At 49.1% G+C, this 22,091-nt stretch overlaps 4 protein-coding genes across 4 annotated transcripts; 3 read left to right on the plus strand and 1 right to left on the minus strand.

Annotated features, from left to right (window-relative positions):
• The first annotated feature begins 283 nt into the window (after nucleotides 1–283).
• Nucleotides 284–6,379, plus strand: LOC102701246 (vacuolar-sorting receptor 1-like). Its single transcript, XM_006649985.3, has 12 exons — nucleotides 284–880; nucleotides 2,040–2,726; nucleotides 2,862–2,950; nucleotides 3,050–3,119; nucleotides 3,188–3,271; nucleotides 3,377–3,453; nucleotides 3,551–3,632; nucleotides 3,819–3,901; nucleotides 3,983–4,049; nucleotides 4,320–4,451; nucleotides 5,685–5,791; nucleotides 5,916–6,379. The coding sequence occupies exons 1-12, from the start codon at nucleotides 574–576 to the stop codon at nucleotides 6,021–6,023; spliced, it is 1,893 nt and encodes a 630-aa protein (XP_006650048.1). The 5' UTR covers nucleotides 284–573; the 3' UTR covers nucleotides 6,024–6,379.
• A 2,529-nt stretch (nucleotides 6,380–8,908) lies between these two features.
• LOC102701524 (probable LRR receptor-like serine/threonine-protein kinase IRK) lies at nucleotides 8,909–12,502 on the plus strand. The gene is made up of 3 exons (XM_006649986.2): nucleotides 8,909–8,973; nucleotides 9,099–10,672; nucleotides 10,767–12,502. Exons 2-3 carry the CDS (start codon nucleotides 9,216–9,218, stop codon nucleotides 12,223–12,225), a joined length of 2,916 nt encoding a protein of 971 aa, XP_006650049.1. The 5' UTR covers nucleotides 8,909–8,973; nucleotides 9,099–9,215; the 3' UTR covers nucleotides 12,226–12,502.
• A 3,579-nt stretch (nucleotides 12,503–16,081) lies between these two features.
• Nucleotides 16,082–18,303, plus strand: LOC102715101 (pentatricopeptide repeat-containing protein At1g09900-like). The gene has a single exon (XM_040522177.1). It carries the CDS (start codon nucleotides 16,138–16,140, stop codon nucleotides 17,782–17,784), a length of 1,647 nt encoding a protein of 548 aa, XP_040378111.1. The 5' UTR covers nucleotides 16,082–16,137; the 3' UTR covers nucleotides 17,785–18,303.
• A 501-nt stretch (nucleotides 18,304–18,804) lies between these two features.
• Nucleotides 18,805–21,042, minus strand: LOC102701801 (vicilin-like seed storage protein At2g28490). The gene is made up of 5 exons (XM_006649987.2): nucleotides 20,580–21,042; nucleotides 20,289–20,470; nucleotides 20,128–20,211; nucleotides 19,478–19,969; nucleotides 18,805–19,408 (listed from the first exon to the last, which is right to left on the minus strand). The coding sequence occupies exons 1-5, from the start codon at nucleotides 21,040–21,042 to the stop codon at nucleotides 18,923–18,925; spliced, it is 1,707 nt and encodes a 568-aa protein (XP_006650050.1). The 3' UTR covers nucleotides 18,805–18,922.
• Between the last annotated feature and the right edge of the window lie 1,049 nt (nucleotides 21,043–22,091).

Below are 22,091 nucleotides of genomic sequence, written 5' to 3' on the forward strand. Positions count from 1 at the left end.
TAAAAAAATTAAAAAATAGTTAGACATAAAGAACTATTTATATTTATAATAATAATATAATAATAAAGACAGTAATTATAAAATTTCTTAGATAAGATGGGCATCAAACAATGCAAAAAATGTGATTTTGGGGTAGTACCGATTATTAAAAGTACTAGTATGAAAACCAAGCCTACCTGCCCGCACACGTGGGCCACGCCCCCATCGCGATCCCGACCGTCCGTTTCGACAGAGGCCACAATTAACTAACCCCAACAGTCCAAGACGAAGTCTACTCTCCCAAGGTCGGTTCGCCCTTTTGCTTGCTTGGACGGAACAGCCAGCCGGCGACGGCGACGACTCCACGCACGCGCGGCCGTGGGAAAACGCGCCGCCTCGTCTCGTCTCGGCTCGGCTGCAGCCTCCTCCAGGTCCTCCCAGCTCGGCTCCCTCCCACCCGCTAGATCTCGCCGTGCCCCGTAGGTCGGTGCAGATCTATCGGGAAGGCGGAGAAGGTCGCTTCTGCTGCGAATTGTCGGGTGATTTGGTGGAGGGGAGGGGGTTGGGGGTGGTTTGACTGACCGGCTGCGCAGGATGAGGGGGCCGGTGCGGTGGTTGCTGGTGGCGGTGGTGGTGGTGGCGATGATGGTGGACACGGCGGCGGGGAGGTTCGTGGTGGAGAAGAACAGTCTGCGGGTGACGTCGCCGGATTCGATCAAGGGGAAGTACGAGTGCGCCATTGGCAACTTCGGGGTGCCGCAGTACGGGGGCACCCTGCACGGCTGGGTCGAGTACCCCAAATCCAACAGGAAGGCTTGCAAGAGCTTCGAAGACTTCGACATCTCCTTCAAGTCAACTAGGTCCGGAGGACGCCCAAAATTCGTGCTCATCGACCGCGGAGGTGAGGACGACGATGGGTTTCTTTTTGAGATCTCGCTCTCATTTATTATGCTGCTTATAGCCTGAAAATTTGCTACTAGTTATCGAGTTGATTTATTGTTGGTCAGTTACTGTGGGAAATTAATGTAAGCAATCTTTTATTTTGTTCACAAGGCGTATCTTAGCATTAATTATTGGTCAGCTAGCTTCCGACTTGTTCTTGACAAAGTTTTTATGATCTATTTGATGCTCTACTTTTATGCTAAGTTTCGTTTTAAGTGAGCTATTGACTATTGAATGATCGGTAGTATACTTGACTATTGCTTTGTATCTGGGGTAACAAGTCCGCTCTGGACAATTGTTGAATTTCGAGGCTAGGACTTAGGACGCCACCAGTCTGTTTTTTCTTTAAGCAGCTATGTTTATGAATACTATGTTGTTCATACTTCATAGTATGACAGGGTGCTTGACTGTTTAAGTTGTTCTGACATTTTCTATACCATAGTTTGTTTGCGAGAAACTTAAACGCTTTTCACTACAGTAAATACCTGATATCTATATTCCAAAAAGGGAAACACATCATCCGTTGCTATCCTCAGCTAAGTCAAATTAGTTGTCAGAAACCCTGCCGCAGCACTTCATCTTTTAAGCTGTTCAATGAACCTCCTAACGTGATGCTGATATGGTTCTGATCTTGACTTAGCTATAGCATCCCATGGTAGAAGACACTTTCTTTTGGCATTCAAAGTGTCTACAAGGTGTCATCCAAATTATACCTCTAATATGACTCACAACAAGAGTTGTCTTGTAGTGCACTGGCGGGCACACAGGATTTCTAACCCACCCACAGGGGAATTATTATTATCCCTCTACTGCATCAATAATATGGTGAACAGCTACATAGCAAAAGAAGTTTCAGATCAGTTGTTTTTCAACTTCATAGGAAACATCACTATTTCAGTATGATGCAATAGACTTTGATTCCTGATGTCTCACAATTATTTATTGTTTTGGAAGAACTCCATCTGGCACATAACCTACATAAGGAAGAAAACCTAAACTTATGTCTGCTTGATTGTCAGTGGTATTTCATTTCCCTGTTTATGATTATCTGATGATAAGGCATTTCAATATAAAGGAAACACTTCTATTTTTATAGCTCATTCCACTTTCCGATGCAGACTGCTATTTCACAACGAAAGCATGGAATGCACAAAATGCTGGTGCTGCAGCAGTTCTTGTTGCGGACAACAAGTTGGAACCTTTAATCACAATGGATAACCCAGATGATGCTGGCACAGAGCACCTTGAAAACATCACTATTCCCTCTGTGCTTATAACAAAGGAATTGGGTGATAACCTTAAGAAATCTGCCGAAAATGGTGATATGGTTAGTGTCCTTCTGGACTGGAGGGAATCTCTTCCACATCCTGATGAGCGTGTGGAGTATGAATTCTGGACAAACAGTAACGATGAATGTGGTCCAAAATGTGATATGCAAATGGACTTTGTAAAGAGCTTTAGAGGAACTGCACAGATTCTTGAGAAGAAGGGATACACCCAGTTCACTCCTCATTATATTACATGGTATTGCCCAGAAGCTTTTGTTGTGAGCAAGCAATGCAAATCACAGTGTATCAATCATGGGAGATATTGCGCTCCAGACCCAGAGCAGGATTTCAGCCAGGGATATGATGGAAAAGATGTTGTGGTTCAAAATCTACACCAGATCTGTGTATTCAAGGCTGCTAATGAGAGTGGGAAGCCATGGCTGTGGTGGGACTATGTGCATGACTTCTCAATTCGGTGCCCTATGAAGGAGAAGAAATACACACCTGAATGTTCTGTTGATGTTATTAAGTCACTTGGTATGTCTTTTGGCACACTGAGTATATTTATTGAGATATTTCTTTGTTTTGTTGTTGAATTGATATGTAATTAATTATTTAAGAACATGCCTAACGAACTCATTATTGCACTTTCTCATCATCTTATTTTTTCAGGGTTGGATCTTGACAAAATAAAGAAGTGTGTTGGAGATCCTGAAGCTGATGAAGAAAATCCAATTCTGAAGGCAGAACAAGATGCCCAAGTATGACAATATTGATTATCTTAACTAGTTTTCCGAGCTCTAGTTTTTTCATTAATTTATGTCCTTATGCTATATACTAACTATACTCTTCTATTATAGATTGGTCATGGCAAGCGAGGGGATGTCACGATACTGCCAACCCTTGTCATCAACAACAGGCAATATCGAGGTCTGTCTATTGTTTTGAAGCACTTCTTTTGCGTGCTACATTTTGTCTTACAATAAAGTTCTCTTCAGGTAAGTTGGACAAATCTGCTGTGCTCAAAGCAGTCTGTGCAGGATTTGAGGAGACAACTGAGCCCGCTATTTGTTTGAGCGAAGGTTTGTAAACTTCCTTCCTCTTTCTTTTTACTGCAGAATATGTATACTTATATCTTATCTGATCACTCTTTTGCTCATCTTTTTTTCTTGGATTTGTTTCATCAGATGTTCAAACAAATGAGTGTTTGGAAAATAACGGAGGTTGCTGGCAAGACAAGGATAATAATATTACTGCATGCAAGGTACGGTGTGAACCCTCAGATATTGCTAGTATTTCAGCTCATTTCTCTGTTCTTGTCTTGTTGGATAATTCTGATATAATGGAATATGAAAACGTAGGATACCTTCCGTGGGCGTGTTTGTGAGTGTCCTGTTGTGAAAGGCGTAAAGTTCGTTGGTGATGGATACAGCAATTGTGAAGGTGCTCTTTGAATTTACTTATATAATTGATTTACCTACAGTTTAGGTGACATGTTTTGTGATTAGTTATAGTTTTGCTGCTACCTCAGCCTTAAGATGTAGTCATATACTTTTTGCGAAGCAGCATCTTATTATCATATTTATATTAGTTGTTAGTTACACCTTAGTTGACATTTTCCACCGTCAGCTTCTGGCATTGGTAGGTGTGAAATTAAAAATGGAGGATGCTGGAAAGAAGCTAGAAATGGCAAGACAATATCTGCGTGCTCAGTAAGTAGACTTTTAACCTCGAGTTGTTAATCTGTGCTTCACAATTCTTTAAAGAGTGAAAATTTATGTGAAATTCTGCAGAATGAAGTATCTGAAGGCTGCAAATGTCCACCAGGTTTCAGGGGTGATGGAATAAAAAGTTGTGAAGGTATTTTATAACTGTTCTGAATCTTATTTATTTTAACGTGAATGGAACACTTCTCTAAAGGAACACATTGAATTTTGATTCTTAACTTTGGGCTAGCCCTGTGTAATTTATACAACACTGCTAGACTGCTTATGCTTGAGAAGATAATCTTGTGGTTGAGTTATTTACATATTTGACCTACTAACTATAGTATAATGGTTCCAAAATTTGAGAACTCTGGGACCGATGTAGATTTTCATTTGTAAATAAAGTTATTCTACCTGTTTGCAGATATTGATGAATGCAAAGATAAACTTTACTGTCAGTGTAAGGGCTGCAGTTGTGAGAATACATGGGGAAGCTATGAGTGCAGTTGTGGTGGTAACAATATGTTATACATGAGGGAACATGACACTTGTCTCAGTGAGTAGCCTAACCTGAATTTTCAGCAGCTATTTACTTATGTTACTGGACTTCTTTAGTGTAGTCCGAATATGTTTGAACTGTTCATTAGGCCTTAATCTAATGGTTCAGAGTTGTCTTACCCCATTAGATGTAAGAGCTCGTAATAAGGAATTAAATAATACCTTTTGCATGCCATTAAAAGCATAAATTTTGAATATGGGTAACTGTTAACATGATATAATATACCATCTTCCATAATTTAAACTATGACATGCACAAAAATTATATCTTAAGGTTATGTTGAGCAAAATAATTTCTTTTGTTTGAGATGGTCAATCTTATACATCATCTTGAAAGATGGATTAGCCATTGCTCAGTTATCCGGTAATTTCTGAAATCAATTATATAAACAAATTGATTGGAATGAAGTTTTCTTATTTTTCTTCCCACCTTGTCGAGCCGTGTATCTTATCATATTCGTTTCATTTGGAGGAAGGAGTACGAGTCCTAATACAACTCGTAGCTATGTCTTGGTTCAGAAAATAAAAAGAAAAAACAAATCACTGGCCTAAACACATCCAGTTACCACTGCGTGAAAATGCACGCATGCACTGATGCACACACGAGTACATGACACATCCAGTTAGCAGCATCCAACACAGGAACTGCACCAATTTTTCTCACCACCACGCTCCCTTCCAGCCTGCTCTGTATAGCAACTCATTTATTCTTAGAATCTTAATTTCTGTCTTATCAGTGTCAGTGTTATACAACCGACCAAGCTATTGTAGTTAGATGACTGAGGCATTATAGTTCTGGGAACTTCAATAGTGACATCTGAAGAGATTCCATCATGCTCTGTTTCAAATATTGCCCAAGCAAACCTTCAATGCGTCCTTTTGTTATCCTTTTATGTGCATGTTTGAGGATGGGGGTGTTCCACCACCACCAGTCCACCTTATGAGGGATAGAATAGATGGGATAAAGATAAGGCAATCGACAAGAGGGCTAGAATTTAAGCATTAAGTGGTGCGGAAGTAGACTAGAATCAGCCATCAGCCCTTGTTTGAAAGATTTGTGTGGACCCTTTTCCTCTGACACCACCTTAATCTTGCACTCCACTTCCCCTCGTCACCTAATATCAGGCGACAATGTTACGTGTGCATGGCTCGAATAAGTAAAAGTATGCCACATTTTTTACACCTTTTGTATATTCTACCTTGCCTAATGCTGTTACTAAATAATATGCAGGCAAGGAGGCTACATCAACTGTTGGCTGGAGCTTTCTGTGGGTTATTTTCTTTGGACTTGCTCTTGCTGGGGTCGGTGCATATGCGGTGTATAAATATAGGCTCAGGGTAAAACATATACCCACCCCTCATTTCCTCTCCTTTTAGTTTCATATGATCACATGTGGGACTTGCACCTGATACATAATTGAGTTGCTAACTGGATTCAATCTGTGTCATGATTCCTCATCAGAGCTACATGGATTCGGAGATTCGTGCTATCATGGCCCAGTACATGCCTTTGGATAACCAAGAAGCACCAAACCAACATCATGTCGCGCATGCTGGTGATGATATTTGAAATGGTGTTCCTTTCCTGTGGGAGGCAACATTTCATCTGTGTACTGATGCACCGGTGACCATCGACTTTACAGAGGTCAACTCGGCGCAAAAGATAGTCTGTGTGCGAGAAGATTTAGCCATATACCATGTATGATTGTAAGAGTGACACCGTTACAGATCATCTTTCTGTAAAACCCGAAGAACAGCATAGGCATATATTGCTACAGTTGAGCCCCTTCTTCAGACTCACCTGCTCCTCATGCATACATGTATACTGAATACATGATACACTCCAATGTCGTGTAAATACTGTTTGTTCTGCAGACTAGAGAATTCCTCCTCCCCTCACCTTAATAAAGATCGAGTCTTGAAGGGTCTGTGACATGCTTGAACACTGAAGAATCTGTATGCACGTGTGAGCCTTTTTATTTTAGATATATGCATGTGTGAGACTGATTACTCTGCTGTCCTGAGTCCTGACTTTCTTAAACTTCGCAATTAGAACTCGTATATGTATGTACATTGCATGGCTCAGGCAACTGTGAGAAAAGAACTCCCCTGCCTTCCCAAAGAGAGGGCATGAAAAGGAGCATGGTGAAACATTGCAGTGCAGGAGCGTAGTGCAGGATTGCAGCAATGCAAGCAGCAGGCAGGTGCTCCAAAAGGGGAGAGTGAGATGCTCTCCCAAACAAAAGAAGGGAGCGAGATGTGCAGCCTTTCGACGGATAAAAGGAAAAGAAAAGGCATGGGCACTTGGGGGCAGCAAAGCATGATATCGTCTCAACTGCGTGATGTTCCCCTTCGTTCTTTTGAGGCAGGGGTGAGCCGCTCGATCGATTCCTCCTGCTTCTGCTCCTCCTTTCGATAACGCCTCGCTTTGAGATTCGCACGGGCATAGGGCACCATACTGTCTCGCTGGGCCTGGGTAATCTTGGGCATGCTAGCTCTGGCTTGACGATGTCGAATGAATAATCATATCCGTCATCCGATGCTACAAGCTACATTGCTACTGTCTCTCCATCGCGGACTACAGATACAGACATCAGACAGTAACACGATTAAGATTTATTCAGACATTCAGGACTCTAGGATACTACTGCTCACCCGTACCAAAATAAATCAATTTTTCACTTTTTAGCTTTAATTTTTGACTCTTCGTCTTATTAAAAATTTTTTACGATTAATATTTTTATTTTTATTAAATGATAAATTATAAATAGTATTTTACGTATGACTAATTTTTTTTAATTTCCTAAAAAATTTTAAGACGAATGGTCAAACGTTGGACACGGAAACCGATAACGCACGCAGCATGCACTGTTTACTCAGCTCGTGTAGCTCTACTCTACGTACATATACACGCCAAATTCCGGGTTGGCAATTTGCACGGTCGCGCTGCTTTTGTCACGACGCAGAGGCCAGGCCGAACGCACGCTCGTGAATGGAATTCTCTCGCCGTCTCGGAGTGCGCCGCCCCCAGTGCCATTCGATGACACCTCCCATGATCTCCTGCCTCCCATGGCAGCAACGTACGACGTAAAATGAATTTGGTAGGGCAGCGTAGCGGGGTGAATGCGGCCATGCCCCCCACCCCCACTGGCCTCGAGCTCGGTCGCCATAGCGTTACTCCTACTACTGTGGCTACTGGCGCGAGCCGGCCCGGGCCGCTATGTACAAACAGTGCCGGCTGCAGCGGGAATGAATGCGCATTGATTGCGGCAATCGCTTCTGCTGCGTTTACTCCGCTGCCACGCACTGGGATGGTTATCGAACAACATTTTACAAATTAAAAATATTTTATTAATAATATATATATATGTTTTTACTTATTTAAAAATAAATGATAAAAAATAAACTATAATAAAAAACTTAAAATCAGCTTTTTAGAATTAAAAATTTAATTTATAAACACGAGCATCGGGAAAAAAAAATGAGATGGCTTGTGTCACGCGGACACCCAACTCAGCGTCTCGTCCGGCCCAGCCAGCCGCCTTAACTGCGGGCGGAGGCAAGCGCGCCGGGCGCGGCGGCGTGGTCCGCGCGGCCACGGATCGTTGCGTCCGCGCGCGCGGCCCGTGCGGTCAGTTCGTCCGTCCACATGCGGTGGACGGGCTTTGGACGGGAGCGTGCTTTGCTTCTGGGTTGGGTAATCGGGAGGGGATTCCGGGGCTCCGGTGTCTCGGCTCCGCTACGTACGGGTACCGCTGCTGTGCTGTCTAGCCTGTACCAGCTCGGCGCGTTCTCGAGCAACAACAGAACAGGAACAGCGCGCTGTTGGCTGCTTTGCTGAGCTGATATCTTAACCAGCGTTCATCGAACCGGCTACTTCTTCTCGGTTATCACGATTATCGTGACGTAAAACCGCGCAAAAACATGGAAAAATCCTGATCTTCAACAGCTTGGGTAGAATGCAAGAATTCACTGGAATTTAACGTAAACAAGTTCAATTTGTGAGTGGAATTTCTTTTCCTTTTACTGAAAGGAAAATTTCATTGCAGACGGAGCAAAGGAATCCCGGGCCGGGTCCACCTCAAAAGCACCGAGTCCGCGCTGCGGGTTGGTTCGTTCGCTCGACCGGTCCACCACCGCGCCTCGAACGCCGAGCAAGCCCTAGCCGCGGACTCCGAGGTGGAACCCAACCCGTCCACCCGGTCCATGCACCCGGCTCACCCACCCAGCCCGTCCGTCCGCCGTCCTCTGTACGCGCAGCGCTTTCCCAGACTGCGCCACCGTGCACTCCGCCCATCCAGGCCGTCCGTCGCGCGCTACGCCCGATCCTAGCCGTCCGATCGATCTGTCGTCCTACGTTGCATCACCTTTTTTTTTTTCCCTTTGGCCCCTTGCGGTTTCCTTTTTCTTCCTCGCCGTTGCGACCTTCACTTGACACTCTCCACTCTGCCCACTCCTACCTCTCGTCCATGGCGTTCTCCGGTAAGGCGGCGGCGGCGACGTAGTCGGCGAAGTGTACGGTAAAACCCTAAACCCTACATCTTGCGAGAGGCAGCACTGGGTTTTGGGACGTACGTTTCGGGGAAACGGGATTCTAGATGGGCTCCTCATCGGTCGCATTTTTGGGTATCTTTGATTGTTGCAGGAGAGAAGAAGTCGCCGGTTGAATCTTCGGAAGGTGAATCTCCTCAGGTTTGAAACGAAGCTCGTCTCCGGCGCCATCCCTTTCTTCTCGCTTCTTGTGCGTGTTTCGGCTGCTGCAATGCGGCCTCTCGTGGTGCTGGTAGGCCTGGCCTGCCTGGTGTTCGTGGCGGAGGCCAAGGGCGCCGGCGCTGGCTCCGCCGCGGCGCTGGGCGACGACGTGCTGGGGTTGATCGTGTTCAAGGCCGACGTGGTGGACCCGGAGGGGCGCCTCGCGACGTGGAGCGAGGACGACGAGCGGCCCTGCGCGTGGGCCAGCGTCACCTGTGACCCGCTCACCGGCCGGGTCGCGGGGCTCTCCCTCGCCGGGTTCGGCCTCTCGGGCAAGCTCGGCCGGGGCCTCCTCCGCCTCGAGTCGCTCCAGTCCCTCTCGCTCTCCCGCAACAACTTCTCCGGCGATCTCCCCGCCGACCTCGCCCGCCTCCCGGACCTCCAGTCGCTGGACCTCAGCTCCAACGCCTTCTCGGGCGCCATCCCGGACGGCTTCTTCGGCCACTGCCGCTCCCTCCGCGACATCTCCCTGGCCAACAACGCCTTCTCCGGCGACGTCCCGCGCGACGTCGGCTCCTGCGCCACGCTCGCGACGCTGAACCTGTCCTCCAACCGCCTCGCCGGCGCGCTACCGAGCGACATTTGGTCGCTGAACGCACTGCGCACTCTGGACCTCTCCGGCAATGCCATCACCGGCGACCTGCCGGTCGGCGTCAGCAGGATGTTCAACCTGCGGTCGCTGAACCTGCGTAGCAACCGCCTCACAGGCGGCCTCCCGGACGACATTGGGGACTGCCCGCTGCTGAGGTCCGTGGACCTCGGCTCCAACAACCTCTCCGGCAACCTGCCGGAGTCGCTGCGGCGGCTCTCCACTTGCACATACCTTGACCTGAGCTCAAACGCGCTCACTGGGAATGTTGCAACTTGGGTTGGAGAAATGGCAAGCTTGGAGGTGCTGGATTTATCCGGGAACAAGTTCTCCGGCGAGATTCCGGGGTCGATTGGTGGGCTGATGTCATTGAAGGAGTTGAGGTTGTCGGGAAATGGGTTCACCGGTGGCTTGCCTGAGTCGATTGGTGGATGCAAGGGCCTAGTTCATGTTGATGTTAGCTGGAATTCTCTCACGGGTGCTCTGCCTGCCTGGGTCTTTGCTTCCAGCGTGCAGTGGGTGTCCGTCTCGGACAACACCTTGAGCGGGGAGGTGTCGGTACCTGTGAATGCATCTTCAATGGTGCGTGGCGTGGACTTGTCGAGCAATGCGTTTTCAGGACGCATCCCGTTTGAAATCTCCCAGCTGGTCACCTTGCAGTCACTGAACATGTCTTGGAACTCGCTGTCTGGGAGTATTCCGGCGAGCATTGTGCAGATGAAGTCGCTTGAGTTGCTTGATTTGACTGCTAACAGACTCAATGGGAGCATTCCAGCTACCATTGGAGGGGTGTCATTGAGAGAGTTGAGGCTTGGCAAGAACTCTCTTACTGGAGAAATCCCAGCACAGATTGGCAATTGCACTGCCCTGGCATCACTGTAAGTTTAAACCTCTCTCTGATCCGATTCAATAGCTCGGCCATCATTCTAACACTACACCGCCTTGTTTGCTTGGCCTGATTGCTGTTTGCAGGGATCTCTCATACAACAACCTGACAGGCGCAATTCCGGCAACAATAGCCAACCTCACCAATCTACAGACTGTTGATATTTCTCGGAACAAGCTCAGTGGTGGTCTACCAAAGCAGCTCTCTGATCTGCCTCACCTTGTGCACTTTAATATTTCACATAATCAGCTATCTGGGGATCTTCCTCCTGGGAGCTTTTTTGATACTATCCCCCTCTCATCAGTATCTGACAATCCTGGCCTTTGTGGTGCAAAACTAAACTCGTCTTGTCCTGGTGTGCTACCAAAACCAATTGTGCTGAACCCAGACTCTTCTTTGGATCCACTATCACAACCCGAGCCTACACCAAATGGCCTCCGCCACAAGAAAACTATACTGAGCATCTCAGCCCTTGTTGCAATTGGTGCTGGTGTTCTCATTACTGTTGGTGTCATAACCATCACAGTTCTCAACCTTCGAGTTCGTGCTCCAGGCTCTCATTCTGCTGCTGAGTTAGAACTCTCAGATGGATATCTCAGCGAGTCCCCCACGACTGATGTGAATGCAGGCAAGCTTGTCATGTTTGGAGGCGGCAATCCAGAATTCAGTGCTAGTACCCATGCTCTTCTGAACAAGGACTGTGAGCTTGGTCGTGGTGGGTTTGGCACTGTCTATAAGACTACTCTACGAGATGGCCAACCAGTTGCTATCAAGAAGCTGACTGTGTCTAGCTTGGTTAAATCTCAAGATGAGTTTGAGAGAGAAGTGAAGATGCTTGGCAAGCTGCGCCACCGCAACCTTGTTGCACTCAAGGGATATTATTGGACACCATCTCTTCAGCTTCTTATATATGAGTTTGTTTCTGGGGGTAACTTACATAAACAACTGCATGAATCATCCACTGCAAATTGTCTTTCGTGGAAAGAGAGGTTTGATATAGTTCTTGGTATTGCAAGAAGCCTGGCCCATCTCCATCGTCATGACATTATCCACTACAATCTGAAGTCAAGCAACATTCTGCTTGATGGATCAGGCGACGCCAAGGTGGGGGACTATGGCTTGGCAAAGCTTCTGCCAATGTTGGATCGGTATGTTTTAAGCAGCAAAGTCCAGAGTGCACTTGGTTACATGGCACCAGAGTTCGCATGCAGGACTGTGAAGATCACTGAAAAATGTGATGTGTATGGATTTGGAGTTCTTGTCCTTGAGATCCTGACAGGGAGGACGCCGGTGGAGTACATGGAGGATGATGTTATTGTGCTTTGTGATGTGGTAAGGGCTGCTTTGGATGAAGGGAAGGTGGAAGAGTGTGTTGATGAGAGGCTCTGCGGAAAATTTCCACTAGAGGAGGCTGTTCCAATCATGAAACTTGGTCTAGTGTGCACTTCTCAGGTTCCTTCTAATAGGCCAGACATGAGTGAGGTCGTGAACATATTGGAGCTGATCAGATGCCCCCAGGATAGCCCTGAAAATGAATTAGGTTAAGCTCTATCTGCTGTGGTCTCCTTTTTGGTTATTTTTCTTGTTTCATTTTAAGATCCTTCTTTGCTTGGCAACTGATAAAATTATGAGAGATGAAGGAGATTCAATCTGGTATGACGAAGTGTGAAGTTTCTGGGTAGTATTTTGATAGCTAAGTAATTATTATGTAATGCAAGCAATAGTTTCATGGCCTGTGGCTGTTGATGTGTTTGACACTGATCCTCATCGAGATGCTAACTGTTGTGGATCCTCGCACATCAATTATATATGTTGTTTCCAATTCTTCGTAGGTCTAGCTCTTATGTTAGGACTGATGTGCAATTGAGACACTCAATTCCTTGTGCCTTTTTGTTGTGTTCTACTTGGATGAAACATAGAACATCTCAATTAATCACTTGTGCCTTTTATTTTATTTTCTGAGAGCACATTAAACAGAAATGAAATTGCTTCCATTACTGCACATTATTTCTGTAGTTTTGTCTTCTGGTATAGATTTGCCGGCCTGTTTGATTTTTTCCATTTTGTCGCCGTTCAATTCTGAACATATACTGTTGCATTTGCATCAATTCACAAGTACAGTCTTTCTACAGAAAAGAAATAAAGTAGTACTGACTAATGAATTTGGTGTTTGCGTGCTCATTTACCTGACTTTGCTTGGAATCATACAGACAAATCAGAACAAGTTGATACGGATTCAGCCCACCCTAATGACTTCTGCATGTGCATAAACTACTATAGTGAAATGGAGATGTTTACATTGTCCATTTTGTCCCCTTTTTAATGTACTTCCTCACTCGTTGCTGCACGAGTATCTTTGTTTTTTTATCTCCATCCCAAGGAGGGAGCAGACACTTTTGTACTCCAAAAATCATGGCGCAGCACCTGTCTGCACTGAACTACACCCTCCGTTCTGATAAGACTACAGAGACTAATAAACTGCCCCTTACATTTTTAAATCTTAATGCATTGTCTCAATATTTTTCTAAATTCCAATGCATCTATCTCCCATTTCATCAAACTTTAATACGATATTTTCTTAAAAAATAAAGTCTTTTTAGACAAATGAGGATAACTGAAAATGGAGTGTCTGTGAGACGAAGATGGTACTAAATTACTAATCAAGCGGCTGGCGGTGGTCAAAGTTTGTCAGCTCAGATAAATGAACTCTTTTGGACTTGAGCCAAATAGCCAAAACACGATTAATCTATGTACAGTGCCATGCTCACTTACTGATGCTCTTTGTCATCCTTATCAGTGCACAATTATTCTCCAAGAATCAGATTTTCCAGATGGATTGGTATAATATCTTAGTGCCATTTTGTGAGCATACCATTGTTGCAGTGGAGCACTGGCACCTAGTGATCACTAACGACATGAGCTTAGCATCGCCTAGAGCTGGCATATCAGCATCACTGCCATGTGCATTAACAAACAACGGAGTACCTGAAAATGCAGGAACAAACCATACATTATGATGATGATTTTGTTGGCACTGCTACTGGAGCTGTCTTCTTGCAGCGTGCGCGATCTTCTTATTTGCAGGGTCCCCCACAGACTACAACCTTATGTGCGTGTTCCATCACTGATCATGGGGTTTTTAACCAGGCACTTGTTTGTGGACTGTATGCGCTTTTTTGACTGTCAAATCAACGACAGCCTATAATAATACTGCTAACTCCCTCTGTAATCTGCAATTCTGCATAGTTCCGGTATACTACCTGTCTGCCTCCTGTCGTTGTAACTTGTCTTCGACTCGTATGCCTGTTACTGCTTGGAAGCATATACATATATACTCTGGTTACATTGGCATCCCCAGCTTTGTCTAAGGGCCAGTTTAGTTCTTAATTTTTTTTAAATACCGCATCAAATTTAGACACATAAATGGAGCATTAAATATAGATAAAAAAACTAATTGTATAGTTGAGGAGAAATCGTGAGACGAATCTTTTGAGCATAATTAGTTTATGATTAGTCATAAGTACTATAGTAACCTATATGTGCTAATGGTAGATTAATTAGGCTCAAAATATTTGTCTCGCGGTTTTCAGTCGAGTTATGAAATTCGATTTTTCCTTCGTGTCCAAAAAAACCCTTGTAATATCCAGTTAAATATTTGATGTGACATGTATTTTTTTTCTTTTTGCAAATTAAATACGCCCTAAACACCAATGCGATGAAGTGCCTTTGGTGCTCGTGATGACCTGAAGAGTTCTGAACTCTGAAACCCAGGATGTTTGCGAGACAGAAAGAGTGGAGCATGTCTTCACGCTGGTGGTGTCTTCTCACACCGACGGGCAGTGGCGGACAGCACCGCGAAAAGGCAGCTGCTGCCTGCTCTGGCATGGCATCAGCACACCGAGAGTAACCGAGATACTTTTCGCTCGAAAACCACATGGCGGGAAGAAGCGGCCGTGGAGAGGCAAGGCAAGGCAAGGCCATTTGCCAACAGCCCCAACGCCTCTCTTGGAGTGTTCTTTTTGACCGCTCGTTCGCGTAGGAGTAGGACCAGCAAGGCGTCCCAAGACTCGTCAAGAGAGAATCTTTGCTTGCATTGGGGGGCTTGGATTACAGCTTACTGCTGCTCTGCAGTCTCTCTGGCTCTCTGCACACACAATTGCCTCTCCCTGAAGAGAGTGAGGATCCAAAGTGGTGACAGTTCCTAGTACATAAGAGAAATATAAAACCAAGGCTTGTGCTAAAATTCAGTCTGTTAGCGCTGTTGATCGTTCATTGTGCAGAGTCTGAGTCTGAATCTCTGGAGCTGTGTCTCCCGGGTCAAATTAATTAACCAATGGTTTTAACTGAACTGCCTGGTAAGCAACAAACAAGCACCATGGTGGCATGGCTGGCCCTTGGTCTCTTGGAAGTTGGAACTTTCTTGCGTGAACGCGAAGCTCGGCTGGCTGCCCACTTGTCCCGTGTCGTCCAGCCCCAGAATTCCAATCAGAGCATTTGCCCGTTCTCGTTTCACCACTCGTGTAATAAAAAGCACAGGAGAACGAGAAGAGGGGGAGATTGCTCAGATTGGTGTTTGGATTTTGGAAGGTGCAGTCGCGTGCTGCGTTGGTGGGCCAAAAAAAGGACGTGTGTGCTTTCATGATGGCAAAGGAGGCGAAAAGGAGGAGACGGTACGAGACAGCGCTCGGCTGGTGCGCCGCTTTGTACTGCGAAAGGTGGAGACGGGTTCGTGGCTTTTGTGCTTTGCACCACTGCAGCGCCACTGTGCCGGTGCCAATGGGGTAACAGTACACTGAGCCATATACTACTCGGGTGGCTGTTGTTCGGAGGGATCATGTTCGAGCAAAGTGCATCTCATGATTTGCACTCATGAGTCATGACAATGCTTTGCTCACGCTGGCTTACCATATAAAAACGCTAAGCCAATAGTACTGTTTCTTCAATGTTCATGTCAATTTCCCCGTAAAAAAATGCTAATGTCATTTGCATTGGTAATATCTATATCCTAAAATATCACCACCAGGCGAAAATACTACTGTTCGCCCAAAAAAAAAAGTATTGCACGGCGCCAAAACACCGTATTTTTTGTTCTGAATTTTTTGATAGCCATCTGCTGGCTCTCGGCCTGTGTACACGTCTCATGACCCACGAACATAGGCCGCGTTTGGATGGCCTCAACCATCAACCCGGCCCATCCACGTGACTGTTGGAGAAGATCAACCCCAGCCCACGAAAAGCTCGGAAAGCAGCCCATGCTCTCGGATTCGCGGCCCATGTTTGACTTGGGCCACTTGGGCAATTGGGCCTCGATTCGGTCACCCCACCGAGTGGCGCTACGCTTCGTGTGCGTCGTGGCGCGCCACGAGAGCCTCTCATCCTCTCCGCCGCCTCGAAACCCCATCCATCTCTGATTCGCTCGTCGTCTCTGCCTCCCCTGGCTCCGCGCCGCCCTCCTCGATGCGCGCCATGGCGTCTCCCTGCCACTCCCCCTTCCCGCTCTCCCCGCCGTCCTCCTGCCATGGAGGAGGTGTCCTCCAGCTTGCCGCCACTCGAGCCGCGGCTAGTCCTTTCGCGTGCTACTGCAGAGCACCGGCGTCCCCGGGCGGCGACCACGACGACCACGACGCGGGGATACTGCAGGCGCTCGCGTCCAACGGCAACGGGAGCGTAGTATCGACGCAGAAGGTTCTTGATCCGGGTAGCGAGGGGGACGAGTCGGGTGACGGCGGCGGGAGGCGGCCGAGCTCGCGGCTCCGGGCGAGGGACTGTGCTAAACGGATCATGGGCCTCCCCGTCGAGGAGCGGGTCAAGGTGCTCGACCTCCTGCAGTGCAAAGACGGCGAGCTCACTGTGTCGGACTACAACGACATCATCTCCGCGCTCGCCAGGGCCGGGGACCACGACTCCGCGGTGGCGCTCTTCCGGGCGCTCCGGCCCAACGGCGTCGTGCCCGACGCGCAGTCCTACGACACTGCCGTCCAGTGCCTCTGCCGGAAGGGCGCGCCCGACGAGGCCAAGGAGGCGCTCGACGAGATGGTGGCGCGCGGCTTCGGCCCCACCATCGCCACCTTCTCGGCCGTCGTGGGATGCCTCTGCAAGCGTGGTCGCATCAGCAGAGCCATGGAGGTGTTCGACACCATGCGCGCCGTCGGATGCGAGCCCACCATCCGCACCTACAACAACCTCATCGGCGGTCTCTGCTACGTCGGACGGCTCGAGGAGGCGCTGGACCTCCTCAACAAGCTCAAGGAGTCGCCCAAGCAGACGCCGGACATCTACACGTTCACCATCGTCCTCGACGGATTCTGCAAGGTCGGGCGGACCGACGAGGCCACGGCCATCTTCCAAGACGCCGTCAGGAATGGCCTCTCGCCGACGATATTCACCTACAACGCCCTGCTCAACGGCCACTGCAAGGAGGGGAATCCGCTCAAGGCGTACAGCCTGCTCATGGAGATGTGCGGCAACGGCGCCTGCCCGCCGGACAAGATCAGCTTCAGCATCGTGCTGCAGGCGCTGCTGCGCGCGGGCGAGACCTCCGCGGCGTGGCAGACGTACAAGCGGATGGAGCGCGCCGGGTTCGAGGCCGACGGCCGCGCCCTGGACACGCTCGCCAGGGGCCTGTGCCGGCGATGCGCGGCGGACATCTCGGCCCTCGCCGACGCGAGGGAGGTGTTCGCCACGCTGGTGGCATCCGGGCACGAGCCGGTGTCCTACACCTACTGCCTGATGGCGCAGGCGCTGGCGCGCGGCGGCGAGGTGGACGCGGCCGTGTCGCTCCTGGGCGACATGGCGCGCAAGGGGTACGCGCTGCGGAAGCGGGCCTACACCGACGTCGTCCGCGCGCTGTGCGAGCGGGGCAGGTCGCGCGACGCGCTCCGGGTGCTGGCGCTGGTGATCGCCAGGGACTTCGTGCCCGGCCGGAACGCGTTCGACGCGCTGCTCGGCGAGCTCGCCCGGCAGGGGAGGTGGCCCGACGCGATGGCTGTGTACGCCGCCGCCGTGAAGCGCGGCGTCCTGGTCTCCTTGAAGCGGCACAGCAAGGAGGCGTTGCTGGCGCAGGAGACGCGCGAATCGTCGGTGCAGCTGAGCGTTCCGCAGTGAGCAGTTGTGCCCAAGAAAATTCACGCATTTTGGGGGGCTCTCCTGCTGTTTGAAGCTCCGAATTAGTCTGCACCGATCAAAGGCAACGACATTGTTTGCATGCGAGTACACGACCGGCCTCTTTTTTTTGACAATTTGGAAGGGAATAGGCGAAAACGCAACCAAATTCTGCATGATCACCTCGAGTTTGATCGACGCGCAACCCGCCGGGAGCATCGGTTTCGAGCATTTTGGCTCCCTGTGTCAGCAACGAGCGCGACTAAAGTTGTTCAGTCATTCGGCGAATCGGTCGTGAGGGTGTAGCTTGCTTCGGTTGCTGCCTGTGACTTGTAAGCTGTAAGTAGAACGAAATTGGAGGGGGCTATGATTCTTTTAAGTTGGTGTTTACGCAGCTATATGTGATCATCGGTTACTACACCACACACAAGTAAATCTGTAAAATGCCCTTGTTTATCATAAGTCGAAAATTGCTCGACCCTGTAAAGAGAACCCCCAAAGAGCGGAAGCAATTTTTTAGAACACGGGTGTAAACAATTTTTTAAACACGGGTGAATGTACACCCGTTGCTTATATACCATCTAAATAGTTATAAAAAAATTTAACAAAATAGTTTAATATAAATTATATCACCCTACCTAAATGCAAAGTTTAAATTCAACTTGTACAAGTTATAGAAAAATATGTATATACTTAGTTTTAGTTTTTTTTGTTTTTTAGTTAAATTTAAACTTACATGTTTGTAAAGTAATATAAATCATATTAATCATCTTATCAATTTTTTATATTTTTTTGTGACTATTTATATAACTTACAAGTCCAAGATATTTTTTATATTTTTTAATGACTATTTATACCTGCAAGCCCAAGGTCTACGTACGTGCTAAAAACTATCGAGGAGCTAGAAGAACAACTGTTTGCACTAAGTGTTGCCATTTTGATGTATGATAATGCATCGACGCCTACACGCACAGGCAAATTTATTTATTAACTAGACGCCGAAACAAAACGAAAAGCCAAACACAAGGCGAGCGTTAACAAAAGTCTGGACAACAAAACAAAGGCCAGCTGCATACCTAAGCACGGATCGATAGATAGCTCACATGCTTAATCAGCTAGCTTATGCGGGCTTAATTAATTACTACTTTGCCACCTGCTTAATTACCCATGGCTTCCTCTGCTTCGCCTTCTTCTCCTCCTCCTCCCTCCTCTCGTCGTCCTCGGGCTCATCCCTCTTCTTCTTCTTCTTCTTCTCCGACAGGGACGGCAGGATCACCGCCTCCTTCTGCGAAAGAACGACCTTCCTGATCGCCTTCTCCGGGACGCCGAACGCCGCGGCGAGCTCGGGGCCGAGCAGGGCGTGGAGCACGGAGGTGTCGCCGACCAGGAACTGCGGGTGGTTCCGCCGCGCGGACGTCGTGAAGCCGAAGAACACGAACGGCCCGCCGCGCGACGCCACCTGGCAGAACGGGAAGAAGCGCGGGATGTAGAACACGTCGCCGGCGCGCACCGTGGCGCTCATCGCCAGCGACCCGTTCGGGAAGACGACCTGGATGCAGCCTGCGCCGCTGAGCACCACGCCGTACTCCGTCGCCCTCGGGTTCACGTGCGGCGCCATCATCGATCCCTGCAACATGCGTTCGCCTCAGATCGAGCAGGATGATATGAGCGAGCGAAAGAGGGCACGGTCGCGTACGGCGCTGAGGTTGACGAGATAGACGCCGATGTCGGAGTGGTCGAGCGGCTCGTAGTCGTGCTTGTCGACGGCGACGCTCGACCCGTAGGCGTTCCTGAAGTCGGCGCCGTGCTCGTAGAGGTTGTACGCCTCCGGCGCGCGCATCGTCTTGTCCTTGCCCTTCTTGTTCGCCTGCGCGGCCACGGAGTTGGACACCCCGCCTCCGGCGACACCGAGGAGCCGCCCCACCACCTTCCTCCACGACCATGTCGACGTCGAGGACGATTCGTCCACGGGCAACTCCCCTTCCTCGCCTCTGCCCACTGGGCTCCACTGCCCGGGCGGCGCCTCCCCGCCGCGTGCTCCCCTGTACCCCACTCCCACGCCGCGCTGGTCGCCCTGCTCACGGTGCTCCTCGCCGCCGCTCACGGGCTCCGTGGCGTAGTACACGATAGGCCCCCGGTCCCGGCCGGTGTCCGCCAATAATGTTTGCGCCAACTCCTCGTAAGTAGTCTAGCACATGAGACATCGATCATCCAAAAATTTAAAATCAATCATTCATGCATGCTTATGATCATTTGGTGATTAATAATCGATTAATTCCTCATGTTGTATGTGTCAAGTTATTCTTTTTCTGGTGAATTTGAAATCTTTTAGTTTAGTTGGCTCACGTTGAATGCCGTAACAAGCGTCTTCGTGTCAAAGCCGGCGAGCACCGACTGCGCACGCCCTGCGCCGCCGCCGAGAAAGAAAGCCTGCATTGCCATCGGAGATGATGAGTAAAAACGATCAGTAGTGCTAACGAAGAGGAGGAGATGATGATTTGATCGACCTGATAGGGGCTGAAGCCGATGCTGTCGGAGGCGTCGATGCTGCAGATGATCTTGAGCCTCTGGCCCTTGCCGGAGTTGACCATGTAGAAGGTGGAGCCGGCGTCGATGTGGAGGACGTCGCCCATCTTGAGCTTCTTCTCCACGAGCTTGTCTTTGTGGATCCATCCGACCTTGACCTCCCCTGGCACCATGCACGCATCCAGATTACTAAGCCCATACGCAAGAGACTAGAGAGGTGGCTAAATTGATCCGATGGTGTACGAAACTGTGGAGTTTGGAACTGTACGTACCTAGGTGCACGAAGAGGACGAGGTTGGAGTCGACGTACTGCGGCACGAACAGCGTCTTGGGCTCCATGGTGATGAAGCCGATGTGCATGAGCCCCTCCCGGCACCCGGAGGGCGCCGACCAGCCGTGCTGCCAGGGGTCCGGCATGACGGTGGCCGGTGGCCACGGCCGGCCGCGCACCACGCGCACGTGCCCGCCCTCCGACTCCACCACCTTCTCCCCCTTGTCCAGCACGAACAGCCCCCTCCCAGCTGGGCTCGGTTTAGGGCCGGGGTCATCGCCGCCGCCGCCGCCGCCATGGCCATGGCCCTTACCCTCCTCCTCCTCTTCCGGACGCCACTCCCCCTCATGCTCCTCCTCCCAGTCCCACCCCTTCCCGCCGCGCCGCGCCTCCGCCGCCGCCGAGAGGAGCAGCAGCATTATTAGCAGCGGCGCCGCCACCGCTGCCGCCACGCGACGACCCATCGCGCTGCTACAACCGATGTCCTAGACTCCCAGGCAGCGAGCTACTTTCCTCGAGCTTAGCTAGCTAACCGACGCCACTCTGCCTTTGCCTCTCTCCCCCTCGACGTCTTGTCCGCGTGCAGGGCTCGATCGGTGTGCGCCGTGGGCGTGACGAGCCGCGAGGTGGAGGACGACGACGAGGGTTAAAGAGGCGACGGGTGGCGACGCAGCGCGGCGCACGTGTCGCCGTGCATGGCGCGAGCCATGCGCTCCACGTAGCGCGCGCGCGCATGGGTGAGGGAGAGGGAGGCGTGGTAGTTGGCGCGCGACCGCCGACCGCCCCCTGCTGCCTTCCAACTGCGTCTGTACGTGTGCGCCACGGCCGGCCGCGGAAGGAATTCCTCAGAGTTCGAGAGAGAGACACGATCGGTCAGCTCGTCACACCATGTGACTGCGCCTTGTGTAGTTTTCTGCATTCTCTTCGCTTGGCTACGCGTGTTTAGATTCCAATTTTTTTTTAAAACAAATGTCGGAAAGAGTTTTTATATAAATAAAAAATAAATTCAGATTTTACTTAAAAAAACCGCGAGACGAATTTTTAAGCCTAATTAATTCGTCATTAACACATATTAATTACTGTAGCACTTATAGCTAATAATGATCTAATTAGGCTAAAAAATTCGTCATATGATTTCTTATATAAGTGTATAATTAGTTTTCTGTTCCATCTATATTTAGTGCTCTATCTGTGTGTCTAAAAATTCGATATTATGTTTTTAGAAAAACTTTTTAGAACTAAACCTGGCCTAGGCTTTTTCAGTGAATGCGTCGGTGACTGTGTACGTGTACGCTGTCGCTGCGTACAACGAAACAAAAACTGCCGCTGTATTAGCATTTTGGCATTTGCTTTTTCATGCTAACTTGCTAAGCCAAATGTGCTTGGCCTTGGCCTGGCGCGGTGCGTGCGCGCGGCTGTGTGTAAAGAATACGGTGGCCAGTGGGTGCCGTGCAAGTATGTGTTTTCGAGGGAGCTTGATTCTAAACTCTCGAGGTTGTCGTCTTCTCGCCTA

The sequence above is a fragment of the Oryza brachyantha genome, chromosome 3, assembly GCF_000231095.2.
Source record: "Oryza brachyantha chromosome 3, ObraRS2, whole genome shotgun sequence".
NCBI classification, from domain to species: domain Eukaryota; kingdom Viridiplantae; phylum Streptophyta; class Magnoliopsida; order Poales; family Poaceae; genus Oryza; species Oryza brachyantha.